Here is a 16467-nt window from a genome sequence, read left to right as displayed (position 1 = left end):
CAGCGCTCCTTCTGCAGATTGTTCATGTTTTCCACGAAACCCTGCAGTAATTTGTTTTGTGTGTCAATTAACAAACACAGCTGCCGTTATCAGGAGCTTTACAAAAGTAATTTCTCAGAGACTGAGAGTTTTTCCTTCAAATTTTCTAACTGTTAATACGTGTAGACTGAAAAACCGTCAGCATCCTCCAAATATTTCAATGAGGTTGTTTTAAACTTTAAACCATTTCTGGTCGAGGAGCAGGTGTTACGAACAAGGTTTAAAGAATATGTTTTAAAAGAGAAACTTGACTTTAAGAAAGAAATCTGAAAGGGTAAAGATTTTCATACTAGATTACCACCAACCAATAACTGAGAAATTTCAACTGATTAAGAATTTCAATTGTTTTCTCTCTTTCCTTCTTTTTCAAGAGGTGAGGAGGAAATGATTGATACTCAATTGTTTTATCACTTATACTGGCTTACTGATGTGACATTTTGATTTCAATAATAAATGACTACAAAGGTAAGGTTTATCTTCGGATAATTGTAACTGCGAGAAAATAAAAGAGTTGTAGGAGTCAACTGAGGTCAAACATTTCGGAAATAAAAGTTAACTTTTATTTATACTCCCGCTCAGCTCAAGTGCATTTAAGTTGAATTGCGTAATTTTTACATCTACAGTCTATTTTGAGCTTAGAATTAAAGCATGCAATGTTTGTTTACAAAGAATTTCTTGATCACAAAGATTTGAAGACAAACAATGAGCTGTCATAAGCCTAAGCACGTTTAGACATTGTAGCTAAAATTTCTTTTACTGTCGTATCGCTTTTTAACCAAAATTCATAATTAACAACTCTCCTTTCAAAAACGTTCAAACAATTCTGAAATTGCGCAAATAGTAATTTTTTTCCACAAAACCTTTCCATTTATTTTCCAGAAGCTTGAAAGGATGCTAATTTTGGAGACATATGCATGATACACGACAAGCATATTTTAAAGTGTTCCAATTGCGTCATACTAGAGTAAAATCTTTTAGGATAAGACGGAAGACGCCAACGTTTTGTTGACATTCAACAAATTTGTGTCTTTGCGTCATAGTTAGTGCGTAATGATCGCAAGGAACACAGATGGGTTTGGACCGAACATTTGATAAGTTGCGCCAGAAATTATTTTACGTTCGTTGAAAATGGATGTCAGTTGAACCTTGAAAAAATTAGGAAAGCAATAATGATTGCTTGCCAAAGTATACAAACTTAAGTAATTAATTAATTAAGGATGATGAAGATTAAAATGAGTCTCAGATGATAAACTTGACAAGTTTTTGCGGATTTGTATAAAGTGCAAGTTACCAGCCTTTTGTGTGGAGGACGCCAAATAGAAATGTTTCTAACAAACGAGGAATTAAATATGTGGTAAGCTTGAAATAGCCGTGTTTTACAATGTACAAAATTAGATTTAGTGTTAAGAAAACCATAAAATATGATTTTGGTAAGACGGGAGAAAACAACATCGAAGAGGATTTGCCAAAAGTGAACGAGTATTGTTCAGGATGGAGAAGATTTAAAGGATTTGAAATAGCTAACTTGAATAATTTTGGCAAATATAATAGATGCTCTTATCATAACAATGCCTCTTTAAAGCATATTTGAAAGACTGAGTCAGGCCGCCTACTCTCACTGCTTGAAAATTAAGATTAAAAAGGTCATGACCAAATAATGATGATAAAAGCCGTTTGATGACAGCCGAGGACTTTTTTAAGCGACTTAACTCGAGACTTACGACATGAATCAAACAAGCATGAAAATGAGAACAAGCATCGACCTTGTCGTTCGATTTTAACATTATTTCTTCAACCTTCACGCAAATGACAGACTGCAACACTATGCATTTGCTGTCTGCTTCCTGAATTTTCATGAAAAAATGTGCACGCTTGTTAGGAATTGGAAATATTTTGCTAGTTTTTCAATTTCATCCTCTCTTGGTATCAATCAATCAGAACTAGTTGGCTTTCATCTTCAGTGCTGTTATAAACGTCACTGCCAAAATAAAAGCTATCTACTATTATTTTCGATAAGACTTGGGTACAAGCTTTGTAATATTACAACAGAGAAGGTCGGTCTCTCCCTACGTCACTAAAAATACTGAGTGAAAGCGTTTGGTGTGTTCAGAAAAGTTTAAGACATGATTTGTGCTCCGTAAAAGGAACTTCACTCCAACTCTAAAGACTCTTAGTCTTATGGTCATCTGGGTGCTTCGTTTTTCACCTTTAGTTTTATTTGGTTTTATATCGCTAACAATACTGAATAAAACCGTGTGCTGTGTTCGAAAAAGCTTCAACACAAAATCTGTGCTATGTAAGAGAAACTGGTATTCAGTAGCTCAAAAGTCTCGAGGTCTTATTTTCATTTGAGAGCTCTTCAATGAATAACGAAAATCTTTAAAACCCTTCCAAATAATGCCTTCGCCTTTAAAAGAGTTAGGCCCACGTATGTAAGGACCATTCAAAAAAGCCCTGTGACACCACTTAAACCACCATCCACCATGGTACTTAAGGGCACAGTTCCCAGTGGATCTGAAATCGTTGTCTTCATCCGGAGTAGAAAATGGCCAGCCACGATGGTAAGAGAAGGAGTCACCAGCGGTTCCTGAGAAATTTACCAAAGCAAAAACCAGGAAAGTATTTAAAAGTTATACAGTCTTCAGTGGCGGATCCAGAACTTGAGCAAACGGGGAGGGGGCAATTTTTTTTTTGTTTTTTTTTTTGTCGCTAGCCCGGCCGGCTTTACTTCCTTCTGCGATTCTTTTCTCTTTTTACCCAAAATAAGGAGGGTATAAATATATATGTTGTATAAATAAGTTTTACGTTCTTACACCTCCTTCCGCGCTTAAGAATTCTTTTTTTGCATCCATGCTTGTTTGAGCTCAATTTACCAGAGAAAATATATATACAGCTACCAAAATGGCTTCGAGTACACAATTAAAGTAGGTGGTGTGAAGGAAGTAAGAATAATAGGGTTAATAACATATCTCAATTATTTTTGTCTCAAGAATCAGAACCCTTCAAACATTATTTTAACAACAAATGCTGAAAAGGAAAAATAAAGAAGGGATCTCATGAATATCTAAATCGTTTACTAAATGATTATCGAGTTTCTTTTTGCGTGAATAAACCGCTGGGCTTAGTACTTTCTTAGCTTCTCTAACAATGTTCTGCATCTTATTCAAGTATTGTAGTAAGATTTCCGTCTCTGTTTGTGTTGAAATTGATGTTGTTAGCTTTTCTGCGCAATGTGCGTTTAAACGAATTTAGTCACCTGATGTGTTATAAGAACCAAGGATCAACTGGTACTTTTTCTGTGCACTCCTGATACCAAAAAAGCTGTATTCGGCGTAAGCAGTTTTCCCTTCGAAGTCATCTATGGCTACTCGTAAAATGCTGTTATTATCCGAAGTCAGGCGATGAATCCTGTCCAAGCCAAGCCAAAATTCACCACGGAGATTTCCGAAGCCATGCTTATAATCGCTCCAATTGAGATTGAAGTCAACGGAACCGTCGATTCTTTTCTGGAATACCGTCCATCCTCCACCAGCTGTTGTTTGGTCGCAGAAGACATCAAAAGCTGACTGGTTGTCAGGTTTGATGACGTACACACCGTCTCTTTTTTCACCTGATTTAAAGATTTCGGCGCAATTTCTAAAAGCTGGAAACAAAAAAGTTGGGAAAATTGAGACACAAAATTGTTTTCCAAACGCTATCGGTTCGAAAGAATTGTAATTAAAAAAAGGTGATTGAAAGGATAACCAATTACACAATATAAGAATCTTAGGCAACAAAGGAGACACACCTTTCTTAAGATAAAATAATTAAATGGAAAATTTGTGAAATGATTTAGGTTTCGCTCAAACGTGACCAAGAATGATGATATGGATGACCATATCATCACCTTTACAATACCTTGACAATTTTCTCCTGTGCTGAATTCTTCTGAACAGATACACCGAAAACCTTTACTTGTGAAACCAGCTTGGCAGGTGCCTCCATTTAAACATGGACCGCTATCACAAAAGTTCTAATCAAGAGGAAATATAAAATTAAGCACGTTCCATTAAACCTATAACCAAAATTGTCATGATAACATCTCCTAACTCTTAAAAAGGAAAATGCGTCAAGGTGCCGTCAAGAATTTTTTTAAAATTCATCAGAAGCAAATTTCGTAGCTGGTTGATATGGAGATGCAAGTTTCGTGAGCTAACTAAAGCGTGCTGCGATAAAAATGACCTCGGAATTCCAAATTACTTAAACTCTTAATTGAAATTACCAGGTCTTCTTATCTTAAATTTCGTCACCATTAGAATATGCGCTTCAGTATTTTGTACTTTCACATCGATTTTTAGCTTTAAAAACACTTTAAAAGAATCATTATAAGCTTCAATGGAGGACGATTAATTGTTAGGGTTTTATTATTATAACAACTATTATTATTTTTTTAAGCACTCTGCTTGAGGTTCGTGCAAGAACCTAAAGGATGTGAATTAGCCACCTGTTATTGAAGTACGATTTGGTCACCATGGTTATATGGAAAATAAACAACTCCACAAATGCGTCCCTCGAAGCTAGAGAACCTATCTGCACTCAGGTACCACAAAACAGCCCAAAAAGATAAACAAAATGTGCTCGTTACCTCAATGGCAAGGTAAGTAAAACCTTGCTCATTAGCGAGACTTTTGTCAGTGGCATTGTTTAACTGGCATATGCGTTTTCCTTGGATAAATGGTCCCAGATTGATAGACACGCAGTTGGGGTCCATATAACACAACACACGACAGCTCCCTTCATTAGGCACATCCTTAGTCTTGATCAAATGATTCTTCATGATCTTATTCGGGATTGGCTCTTTGAACGCGATATTGCGAAATTCGTTATCTGTGAAAAGCAAACAAATTTTATTACTGAAGCTCTCTTCTAGATAGAAAGCGTTTTGATAACTTTTTCATTCGACTTTGATTCCCATCTGTCTTCAGTGCGTGCTCCTTGTGAATTAACTTTATCCATTCAGGTTTAAGGTCTTCACTCTGCAAAAACGTCGATAGAGTCGTATTCATGGGATTTCGACAAATTTACGGAATAAAGGCTATTTCTTCTTCAAATTATTTTGTCTTCCAAAAGTTTTGTATCCAACGTAGTTAAATTTAATCCTTATAGTTACCAAAATTGCGAAACAATATGTAAAAGTAAACTAAAAAAAAATAATATTAGTGATGGAGAGAGAAAAAAAAAAATTCCACAAAAAAATGGCTTGGAATAAGAATGGACAGTGGGTTTTGGCTTTAGTTACAAGAGTACAAGTAAAAATTTACAGTTACAGGTATATTACAATTTTGAAATGAAAAAAATATATATACAGTTCTCGCAGTTAGCTAGAGCTTTTCGAGACTTAATGCATTAAAAATTTATCAGCAGTTAAGAGTTATTTTAAGACAATGGAAAGAAAAATAAGGAGTTATTCTTACCCAAACATCAATTGCACCAAGGGAAGAAAGTTTGAAACATGATGGAGACGATGAAGGCGATGGTTGTCATTTTGAGATAAAACGGGAGGTCTAAATAACGCATCCTTGCAGATACGCGACAGAAAGCTACTTCTAACGCAGAAGATACTATATTTTTCACCCTTAAATGTAACACATTCTAAAGAATGCAGGGGGTATATCATTCTAAACAGCAGATACTTCAGCCACAGACAGGATCCTGAACTAGTTGAAATATTACAAAAACAAGTTTACAAGAAGTTAAAAGTTTATTACAAGTTTGGAATTAAAAAAAAAAAAAGTTATACACTGCTTGCAGTTAGCTACAGCTTGTCGAGACTTAATGCATGAAAATTTTATCTACAATAAAAGATATATTTTAAGACTATAGAAGGAAAAAATTAACGACAATCTTCTTACCCAAACAGCAATTACACCAAGAGAAGAAAGTTCCAAACGTGATGGAGACGATGAAGGCGATGGTTGTCATTTTGAGATACAACTGGATGTCTAAGATAAAACTGGAGTTGTAACGCATCCTTGCAGATACGCAACAGAAAGCTATTTCTAATGCAGAAGGCACTTCTATTTTTCACTCTTAAATATATTACATACTCTAAAGAATGCAAGGGTGTATTATTCTAAACAGCAGGTACTTCAGCCGCAGACAGGATTCTGAACTGGCTGCAATTAACTTATATGTGAATGTGCCCTTTATAGGATATTTTATAGCTGTTTATGACGACTGCCTACAGCTGCTTCCACTGAAATGGATGGAAATGCCGCAACATGATAAGTTTTATCATGTTGCGTGTTTCTCTTCCTTCATATGCTCTCTCAGGAAGTTAAATTAATTTGAACTGTTAATGAATGATACCTCCAACAGGTGTTGTTAGGGAGATAAAAGCAATTTATACTCACGTTATAATAACGTCAATTTCGGCGATTGGAATTTTCGCAATCCTTTATTTGGTTCTTCTGTTGCTACTTTCCGGCTCGCTTGTCCCGAAATTTTACTTCCGATGAACGAAAAAATGCTAGAGAGAAGTCTGGTAAGTGGACAGAAATAGGACACTTTGATAAATGGCGTAAGAGCTTTAGTTCAGCTCTACGTTTTGTACTTTGATAGAGCGTGCTCTTTCAACCATTGACAGCGTGCGCTATATCTGAACTTTAAATAAAACTACCAGGAGATTCCCGTGCTATTGATTATAAATAATTTCCCAGTAATATGGTTTACTTTTCCTACTTTTCATCAAATCACGTAATTTCGGCTTCAAAAGGCATGTAAAGGAAAATTCAGAAAAAATTGAAATTTCTAGACTTGTTTTGTCACATGTGAATATCATTTTAAAAGTCTGTAAATTGGATCCATCATTTTTTACTAAAATGGAATTGAAATATTTCTAAATTATCTTGCAGCTCTGATTAATTAAGAGCAAAACCGAGAGGTTTATAACACAGCCATTTTTTTATTACTAGCAGTGTCACTTCATAAGTTTGTGAACGTAAAACCATAAGCTGATTCGAACTCTGTAATGACTGAGTAAACAAAAGCTTCAAATGACATGATAATTGAAAGCAACAGGAGATAACAGTCTTTATTCTTTATTCTTCTTCTTACAGTTGGTTCAGAGACAGTTATTATTTCGACCGCGTTTCTGCTGCAGATTGTTGATATTTTCCTAGAAACCCCGCAGTAATCTTTTTTGTGTGTCAATTAACAAACACAGCTGCCGTTATCTGGAGCTTAACAAAAATAGTTCCTCAGAGACTGGGAGTTTTTTGGCACATTTGCTTCAAATTTGCTTACTGTTATTACGTGTAGACTGAAAAACTGTTGGCATCCTTCAAATATTTCAATGAGGTTATTTTAAACTTTTAACTGTTTCTGGTTAAGGAGCAGGTGTTAAGAACAAGGTTTAAAGAACGTGTTTTAAAAGAGAAACTTGACTTTAAGAGAGAAAAATTAATCTGAATTCTGAAGGGGTAAAGAGTTTCACTCTAGATTAACACCAACCAATAACTGAAAAATTTCAACTGATTAAGAATTTCACTGTTTTTCTCTCCTACCTTCTCAGTTTCAAGAGGTGAGGAGGAGGTGATTGATACTAAATTGTTTTATCGCTAATACCGGTTTATTGATGTGATATTTCGATTTCAATAGGAAATGACGAAATGACATTTTAAAGGTTGATCGTCAGATAATCGTGACTGCGAGGAAATAAAAGAGTTGTAGGAGTCAACTGAGGTCAAACATTTCGGAAATAAAGTTAACTTTTATTTATGTTCCCGCTCAGCTCAAGTGCTCTTAAGTTGAATTGCGTGACTTTTACATCTACAGTTTATTTTGAGCTTAGAATTAAAGCATGCAATGTTTGTTTATACAGAATTTCTTGATCACAATGATTTGAAGATAAACAGTGAACTGCCATAAACCTAAGCACGTTTAGACATTATAGCTAAAATTTATTTTATCCTTGTTTTGCATTTTGGCCAAAAAACATAATTAGTAACTGTCCTTTCAGAAACGTTCAAACGTTCTTAAATTGCGCAAATTTAAGAACGTTTGAACGTTTGAACGTTTGAACGTTTGAATTACAAAACCTTTCCATTTATATTCCAGAAGCTTGAAAGGATGCTAATTTTGGAGACATATGCATGATACACGACAAGCATATTTTAAAGTGTTCTAATTGCTTCATACTAGAGTTAAAATCTTTTAGAATAAGACGGAAGACGCCAACGTTTTGTTGACATACAACAAATTGTGTGTCTGCGTCATAATTAGTGCGTAATGATTGCAAGGAACACAGATGGGTTTGGACGGAATATTTAACAAGTTACATCAGAAATTATTTTAGGTTCGTTGAAAATTGATGTCAGTTGAACCTTGAAAAAATTAGGAAAGCAATAATGATTGCTTGCCTGTGTAGAAACACCAAATAAAACAAACTTAAATATGTATTAAACTTATGTATGCGCCGATCTAAATGGCAGCACTTTTCAGAGCTCCTCCAAGTTTTATAGTTTTATCTAAGTTTTATTCCGAAGTAAGTTTTAACAAGGTCAACATGAGTTCCTTACGTCTTTGGCCTCGTTATAGAGGTGTGCGTGCTGGTCGTCTTGTTCAAGAGCGTTGCAAACTTCGCCGTCTTAAAATAAGCACGATTCAGAAGCGAGGTGTCGACAATGGCTTTGGAAAACCATCTTGGCGTGTTTCCCACCAAGCCCACAATCCGTCAAACTCTGTTCGTCTGACATGAACTTCAATCTCAACAAGGAAAGGCTCTCCATCTGCCTACGTTCCATATTTATCGAACGTTATGTCCCTTGCTCCCAAGATTGATGAAATCCGCTACGTTGCCCAACATGCAAATTTGGATTGTGTTTGTGTAACTGAATCATGGCTTCGTAGTTATATTCAAGATCACATTGTCGCGCTCAGTGGCTTCAATCTAGTGCGAAAGGACAGAGTTTAAATTACTCATGGAGGGATTTGCGTATACATTAGAAACAATATCAACTTTACTATCCTGGAAGATTTAGAAGACCGATCTTTTGAAGCGCTTTGGTTAAAATTACGACCTGCTCGTCTCCCGAGGGGATTCAGTTGTATTGTGTTAGGAATAATTTATCATCCACCAAACGACAATAACCCCGAAATTTTATATTATTTGTGGCAGAGATTGTCGTCCATTGAATTGCGCTTTCCCAACAGTGGTCTGCTTATTGTTGGAGATTTCAATCGGCTAAACACCAAGCGTCTTCAGAACAGTTTTGATCTAAAAGAGATTGCCAAGTTTCCCACGCGAGGCCATAAAATACTGGACCTTGTCCTAACGAATGTGAGAGAGTACTACAAGGACCCCATCCAACGTCCTCCCCACGGTCTATCAGATCACATGTCCGTAGAGGTACTGCCAAAGGATAGTTCCCAGCTTCCGGACTCGCGATCAACAATGAAAACAAGGGACTTAAAACCTAGCAATCGCCTTGCTATACGCACCTACCTCCAAGAGGTCGATGCGTACACCCTCGTCGGCAACGTACATGGCTGTGCAGAAAAAGTGTCAATTTTTCAGTCAATAATCCAACATGGTCTGGACAGTGTACTGCCCCTGCGATCCAAAGCGATCCACTCTAGAGATCCGCCCTGGATTAATTCAGGTTTGAAAGATCTAATCAGACGGCGGCAAAGAGCACTCGCAGAAATAATCAGCCGATGTTTCGATTTCTGCGGAACCGAGTGAGCCGTGAGCGTAAGATCTGCAGGTGGCGGTACTACGACTCCAAAGGTAGCCAGCTTAAGGAGTTCAAACCGTCTGTTTGGTGGAGTGGAGTTAAGAAACTGAGCGGCATGTCATCGACCGTTAGGGACTCGGAAGAATTAATGAGATCATTACAACAAATAAGTGAGGAGTCTCTCAGTGCCTTGGACCTGGCCAACCTGATCAGTGATACTTTCCTCTCCCCAGTGCAAGACTTTACACCGTTATCTGCTGAATCTTTTCAGCTGTCGCAAGACCACTCCATTGAGCAACCATTTGTCGTTTCTACGCATGCTGTTTACCTTCAGCTTGTGTCGATCAACCCTAGGAAAGCGTCTGGCTCCGACGGTATTCCAGCATGATTGCTAAAGGAAAATGCAGATCTCCTTTCCGATACGATATCTGATATCATTAACAGTTCTTTTGCTGAAAGACGTTTACCACCTTCTTGGAAATCTGCTGATACCTTGCCGATCCCAAAGCAGAAACCAATTAAAGACGTAAATAAACATCTGCGTCCCATCTCGTTAACGTCCATTCTCTCTAAGGTGGCAGAGGAGTTTGTTGTTGCGGAATACTTACGACCATCAATTCTCAAGAAAATTGGAGACAACCAATTTGGGGATAACCCAAAATCTTCTACAACACATGCATTAATCAGTCTGGTGCACTTCTGGGCCAAACATACAGACGGGACAGGATCCACCGTCAGGGTCGTCTTATTCGATTACCGGAAAGCTTTTGACTTGATAGACCACGCGCTTCTCGCTGGGAAACTGCTCGCCTTGGACATACCGGTTGGCGCATCGTTCTGGATCATCGACTTCCTTACAGACCGTACGCAGAGAGTCAAATTGGGAGAAGATTGCCTGTCCGAATGGAGGAATGTACCGGCAGGGGTGCCTCAGGGAACCAAGCTCGGGCCGTGGCTGTTTATTCTTATGAATATTCTTATGAATTATGATCGACGACATCAACACCAGCAATTCGAATCTGTGGAAATACATGGATGACACAACTATTGCAGAGTGTGTTCACAAGAAAGAAGGCAGTCGTATTCAATCTGATGTGGAGGAACTCATTGCTAAGTCTAATCAAAATACGTTCCAGCTAAATGAATCGAAATGTAAGGAGCTGCGGATTTCTTTCGCTAAATCAGCCGCGGACTTTGCTCCAATTGTCATCAACGGGAAAGCAATAGAGGTAGTGTCTACTGTTAAGTGGTTGGGGCTAAACATTTCTTCCGACCTTTGGTGGAACTGTCATGTTGCTTAAATAAGTAAAAAAGTTGCAAGTCTATTATATTTTCTTAAACAACTGAAGAGAGCGAATATTCCCACCAAAGATCTGCTAATCTTTTACAGGACTTGTATCCTCCCAGTAATGGACTACGCATGCCCGGTGTTTCACATTGCGCTTCCTGCATATTTATCTGTTGAGTTAGAGCAGCTACAGAAACGTGCCATGCGAATTATTTTTCCGTTTGTTCCATATAGCGACGCATTAAATCAAGCCAACTTGGAGACGCTCTCCCAACGCAGGCAGTGTATCACAGCTAAGCTTTTTGATTCCATCACCTGTAACTCAGACCATAAACTGTATAAGCTCCTGCCTCCTCAGAACAACTGTGAACTCAATTTGAGACGAAAGAGGAAATTTAATGTTCCTCTGGCTAAGACGAAGAGACTCATGAATACATTCATATATAGTAATTGTAGTTAATCTGTGTACATTTTTCTTATACTTTTCTCATACTTTTATTAGATTTTACTATTGTAACGATTAATCTAATTCAGCTTTTGGCTGCGATTTTAATCAGAATAAACTATCTACATCTACATCTACATCTAAATAATTAATTAATGAAGGATGAAGAAAATTGAAATGAATCTCAGATGATAAACTTGAAAAATTTTTGCTGTTCTGTATAATGTGCAAATTACGAGCTTTAAGTGTGGAGGGGACCAAAAGTACTACTCTAGTGAGATAGAAAAACACCAAAACGAGATCAATTAACTCAAAACAAACGAGGATGAGGAAGGATGGAGAGGATTGCCATGGATTTTAAATCAGTGTTGAGCTTGAAACAGCTGACTTTTATAATTTTGCGTCAAGAAAACCAAAAAAAATGATTTTGGTATGACGGGAAAATAACAAAATCGAAGAGAGTTTCCCAAAAGCGAACGAGTATTGTTTAGGATGGAGAAGATTTAAATGGATTAGAAATAGCTAACTTGAAAAATAAGCCAAATGTGATAGATGCTCATATCATAACAATGCCTCTTTAAAGCATATTTGAAAGACTGAGTCAGGCCGCCCACTCTAACTACTTGTAAATTAAGATTAAATGGTCACGACCAAACAATGGTTAAAAAGCCGTTTGATGGCAGCCTTTACGAAGACTTTTTATCGGCGGCTTAACTCGAGACTTACGACATGAATCGAACAACCACAGACCTTGTAGTTTGATTTTAACAATATCTGTTCAACGTTCATGCAAATGACAAACTGTAATACTATGCATTTGCCGTCTGCTTCTTGACTGTTCATGCAAAGATATTGACGATTGCTATATTTTGCTATTTTTTTGTCTTAATTTTATCCTCTCTCGGTATCAATCAATCAGAGGTTGGCTTTCATCTTCTGTGATGTGATAAATGTCAATGCCAAAATTAAAGCTATCAACTATTATTTAGGACATGATCTGTGCTACGTAAGAGGAACTGCAGTCCAACTTAGACGACTTGCAGTCTTATGGTCATCTTAGTGCTTTGTTTTCCACCTTTGGTTTGATTTGGTTTTATATCGCTAACAATACTGAATATAACCTAGTGCTGTGTTTCGAAAATGCTCAAAATCAGTGCTACGTGAGAGAAACTACTATTCAGCGCCTTAAAAGTCTCGAGGTCTTATTTTCATCTGAGAGCTCTTCAATGAGTAACGAACACCTCGAAAATGTTGCCAAATATTGCCTTCGCCATGATCAGGGTTATGCCCACGTATGTAAGGACCATTCAAAAAAGCCGTGTGACACCACTTAAACCACCAGCCACCTTGGTACTCAAGGGCACAGTTCCCAGTGGGTTTGAAATCGTTCTCTTCATCCGGAGTAGAAAATGGCCAGCCATGATGGTAAGAGAAGGAGTCACCAGCGGTTCCTGAGAAATTTACCAAAGCAAAAACCAGGAAAGTATTTAAAAAGTTGTACTCTCTTAAGTGGCGGATCCAGACCTTGCGCTAGGGAAGGGGAGGATGGGGAGGTTTTCTGTCGCTTGCCCTACCGGCTTCTCTTCCCTCTGCGATTCCTTTTTTTTTTTTTACCCAAAATAAGGAAGGGGGAAGCGGATTGGGTCCCCCGGGCCTCTCCCCTAGATCCGGCACTGCTCTTGCAAGAGTAGGTTTAATTGCCACATATTCGCTATTCTGGGCCGGGTTGTCCGAAAAGGGGTTGACTTTAATTCTGGTTTAAAAGTTAACCTTGGATTTAATTTCTTATGTAGAAGAGCGTATACAGGAGCCAAGGTTTTGTTGGGTTTTATCTCAGTATGACTCAAAACTAACAGGGAAAGATGCAAACAAATATATCCTTTTGCAGAGCTATAAAACTGAATTAAAAATTCACACTAACCCCTGCTGGTTAGGTAAACCTTGTTTTGAAAAACCAGGCCCTGTATAATAACATTTACGTTTTTACCCTTCCTTTCGCGCTTATGAAGTCTTTTCTGCATCCACGCTTGTTTGGGCTTGATTTGCCACAAAAAATGTGCATATAGTTACCAAAATGGCTTCGAGTACACAATGAAAGTAAGTGGCGATAAGAAGGAAGTAAGAAATGGAATCAGAAGACGAGACCGACAGGGTTAATAACATATCTTAATTATACTCCTCTCAAGAACCAGAACCCTTCAAACACTATTTTATCAACAAAGGCTGGGAAAAGGGAAAAAATTCTCTTAGATATCATCTAAATCATTAGCTAAATGATTAACCATTTTCGAATTTCGTTTTACATGAACAGTTTTTAACCGCTGGGCTTAGTATTTTTCTTAACTTTCTTAACAATGTCCTATCTCTTATTCAATTACTTTAATAACATTTCTGTCTTTGTTTGTGTTAAAATTGTTCTCGTTAGCTTTTCTGCACAATGCGCGTGTAAAGGAATTTAGTCACCTGCTGTGTTATAAGAACCAAGGATCAACCGGTACTTGTCATGTTCACTCCTGACACCAAAAGAGCTGTATTCGGCATAAGCACTTCCCTCTTCGAAGTCCTCCATGTCTACTCGTAGCATGCTGTTATTATCTGAAGTCAGGCGATGAATCCTTTCTAAGCCAAGCCAAAACTCGCCGCTAAGATTTCCGAAGCCATGCTTATAATCGCTCCAGTAGCGGTTGAAGTCAACGGAACCGTCGATTCTTTTCTGGAATACCGTCCATCCTCCACCAGCTGTTGTTTGGTCGCAGAAGACATTAAAAGCTGATTGGTTGTCAGGTTTGTACACACCGTCTCTTTTTTGGCCTGATTTAAAGATGTCAGCGCAATTTCTGAAAGCTAGAATAAATAAATAAAAAATTATGTCGCATATTATGCTGCAAACGACAAGGTATTGACTGGATCAGAACAGTATCTTCACTGATGAGAGCAAAAAAAAAATGGTAAATTCAGACACAGCAGTTTTTTCAAACGATATCGATTCGAAAGAATTGTAATTTAGAAAAGGTGATGAAAAAATAGCCAAAATAGGAAAATTTGGGAAGAAACGAGACACACATTACTCAAGGTAAAATCATTAATAATAATTAATAATTTAGGTTACGCTCTAACGCAGAGCTGATGAACGAAACGTCAGCTTTAAAACTCTTTACGGTGGCCAACTTTTACGTTATCAACTCAGTTGATTATACTTTATTACCCTGTTATGCTCTCCATCCGACGCAGCACAACAGTCTCTTCAAAACTTACTGCATTTACTCATTAGGTTTGAAAGAGTTTATGTTGCAATTTTTGACCACATCATCACCTTTACAATACCTTGGCAGACTTCTCCTCCGCTGAATTCTTCTGGACAGATACACCGAAAACCTTTACTTGTGAAACCAGCTTGGCAGCTGCCTCCATTTAAACATGGGCCGCTATCACAAGGGTTCTAATCAATAGCAAATATAAAACAAAGCACGTTCCGCTATAAAGTACCATTAAATTTATAACCAAAGTTGTCATGATAACATCTCCAAACTCTAAAATAAGGAAAATTTAATGGAGGCGTTAAGAATTTTTTTAAAATTCTTCGCAAGTAAATTTCGTGCCTGATTGATAAGGAGATGCAAGTTTCGTGGGTAAATAACAGCGTGTTGCGATACAAAATCCACGCAATTCCAAATTACTTCAACACTTTATTGAAATCACCTAGTAATCTTATCTTAAATCTTGTCACCATATTTACGTATAAATATTTTCACATCAATTTTTAACTTTAAAAATATTTTGAAGGAATCACTATAAGCATCGGTGAAGGAAGATTAATCCTTAGGGTTTTTTTATTTTTCATCCACCGTGCTTAAGGTTCGTGCAAGAACCTAAAGGATGTGATTTGAGCTACCTGTTATTGAAGTACGCTTTGGTTACCATAATTATATGGAAGATTAACAGGTCCACAAATGCATCCTTCGAAGACAAAGAGCTTATCTGTACTCAGGTACCACAAAACAGCCCAGAAAGATAAATCAAATGTGCTCGTTACCTCAATGGCAAGGTACGTAAAACCTTGCACATTAGCGAGACTTTTGTCAGTTGCATTGTTTAACTGGCATATGTGTTTTCCTTGGATAAATGGTCCCAGGTTGATGGACACGCAGTCGGGGTCCATATAACACAACACACGACAGCTCCCCTCATTAGGCACATCCTCAGTTTTGATTAAATGATTCTTCATTTTCTTATTCGGGATTGGATCTTTGAACACGATAATGCGAAATTCGTCATCTGTGGAAAGCAAATAAAATTTTTTTATGTGGCTCTCTTCAAGATAAAGAGCATTTCGATTACTTTTTTATCAATTTTTATTCAATGCTTACTCTTTGTAAATTAACTTTATCCATTTAGATTTTTTAGGATTCCATGGAATCGTATTTATGGGAGTTCGACAAATTTAGGGAAAAAGGGCTATTTCTTCTTCAAATTACATATCTTCCGAAAGTTTTGTATCTAACTTAGTTAAATTGAATCCTTACAGTTATCAGAATTGAGAAACAATATGTAAAAGGTAACTTCAAAAATATAATATCAGTAATGGAGAGATGATTCCTCGAAAAAAATGGCCTAAGATGAAAATGGTATGAATGCAGTAAGTTTTGACTTTAGTTACAAGTTTACAGATGGAAAGTTTATAACAAGTTACAAGTTTATTACAAGTTTGAAAAAAAAAAAAAGATATATACTGCTCGCAGTTAGTTATAGCTAGTCGAGCCTTTATGCATGAAAAAATTATCTGCAATTAAGAGATATCTTAAGACAATAGAAAGATAAAATAACGAGATATTCTTACCCAAACAGCAAATACACCAGGAGAAGAAAGTTCCAAACATGATGAAGACGATGAAGGCGATGGTTGTGATTTTGAAATAAAACTGGAGGTCTAAATAGCGCATCCTTGCAGATACGTAACAGATAGCTACTTTTAATGCAGG

General features: G+C 37.1%; 2 protein-coding genes across 2 annotated transcripts; both read right to left on the bottom strand.

Annotated features, from left to right (window-relative positions):
• Nucleotides 1–2360: 2360 nt before the first annotated feature.
• On the bottom strand, nucleotides 2361–6000 carry LOC131789925 (microfibril-associated glycoprotein 4-like). Its single transcript, XM_059107113.2, has 5 exons — nucleotides 5931–6000; nucleotides 4664–4905; nucleotides 3937–4051; nucleotides 3296–3682; nucleotides 2361–2626 (listed from the first exon to the last, which is right to left on the bottom strand). Exons 1-5 carry the CDS (start codon nucleotides 5998–6000, stop codon nucleotides 2361–2363), a joined length of 1080 nt encoding a protein of 359 aa, XP_058963096.2.
• A 5846-nt stretch (nucleotides 6001–11846) lies between these two features.
• On the bottom strand, nucleotides 11847–16441 carry LOC131789926 (microfibril-associated glycoprotein 4-like). The gene is made up of 5 exons (XM_059107114.2): nucleotides 16326–16441; nucleotides 15522–15763; nucleotides 14813–14927; nucleotides 13952–14332; nucleotides 11847–12939 (listed from the first exon to the last, which is right to left on the bottom strand). The coding sequence occupies exons 1-5, from the start codon at nucleotides 16426–16428 to the stop codon at nucleotides 12674–12676; spliced, it is 1107 nt and encodes a 368-aa protein (XP_058963097.2). The 5' UTR covers nucleotides 16429–16441; the 3' UTR covers nucleotides 11847–12673.
• Nucleotides 16442–16467: the final 26 nt, after the last annotated feature.

Source organism: Pocillopora verrucosa, chromosome 11 (assembly GCF_036669915.1).
Source record: "Pocillopora verrucosa isolate sample1 chromosome 11, ASM3666991v2, whole genome shotgun sequence".
Lineage (NCBI taxonomy): Eukaryota > Metazoa > Cnidaria > Anthozoa > Scleractinia > Pocilloporidae > Pocillopora > Pocillopora verrucosa.
Note: the sequence above shows the minus strand (reverse complement) of the source record. Positions and strands in the feature narration are given on the sequence as shown.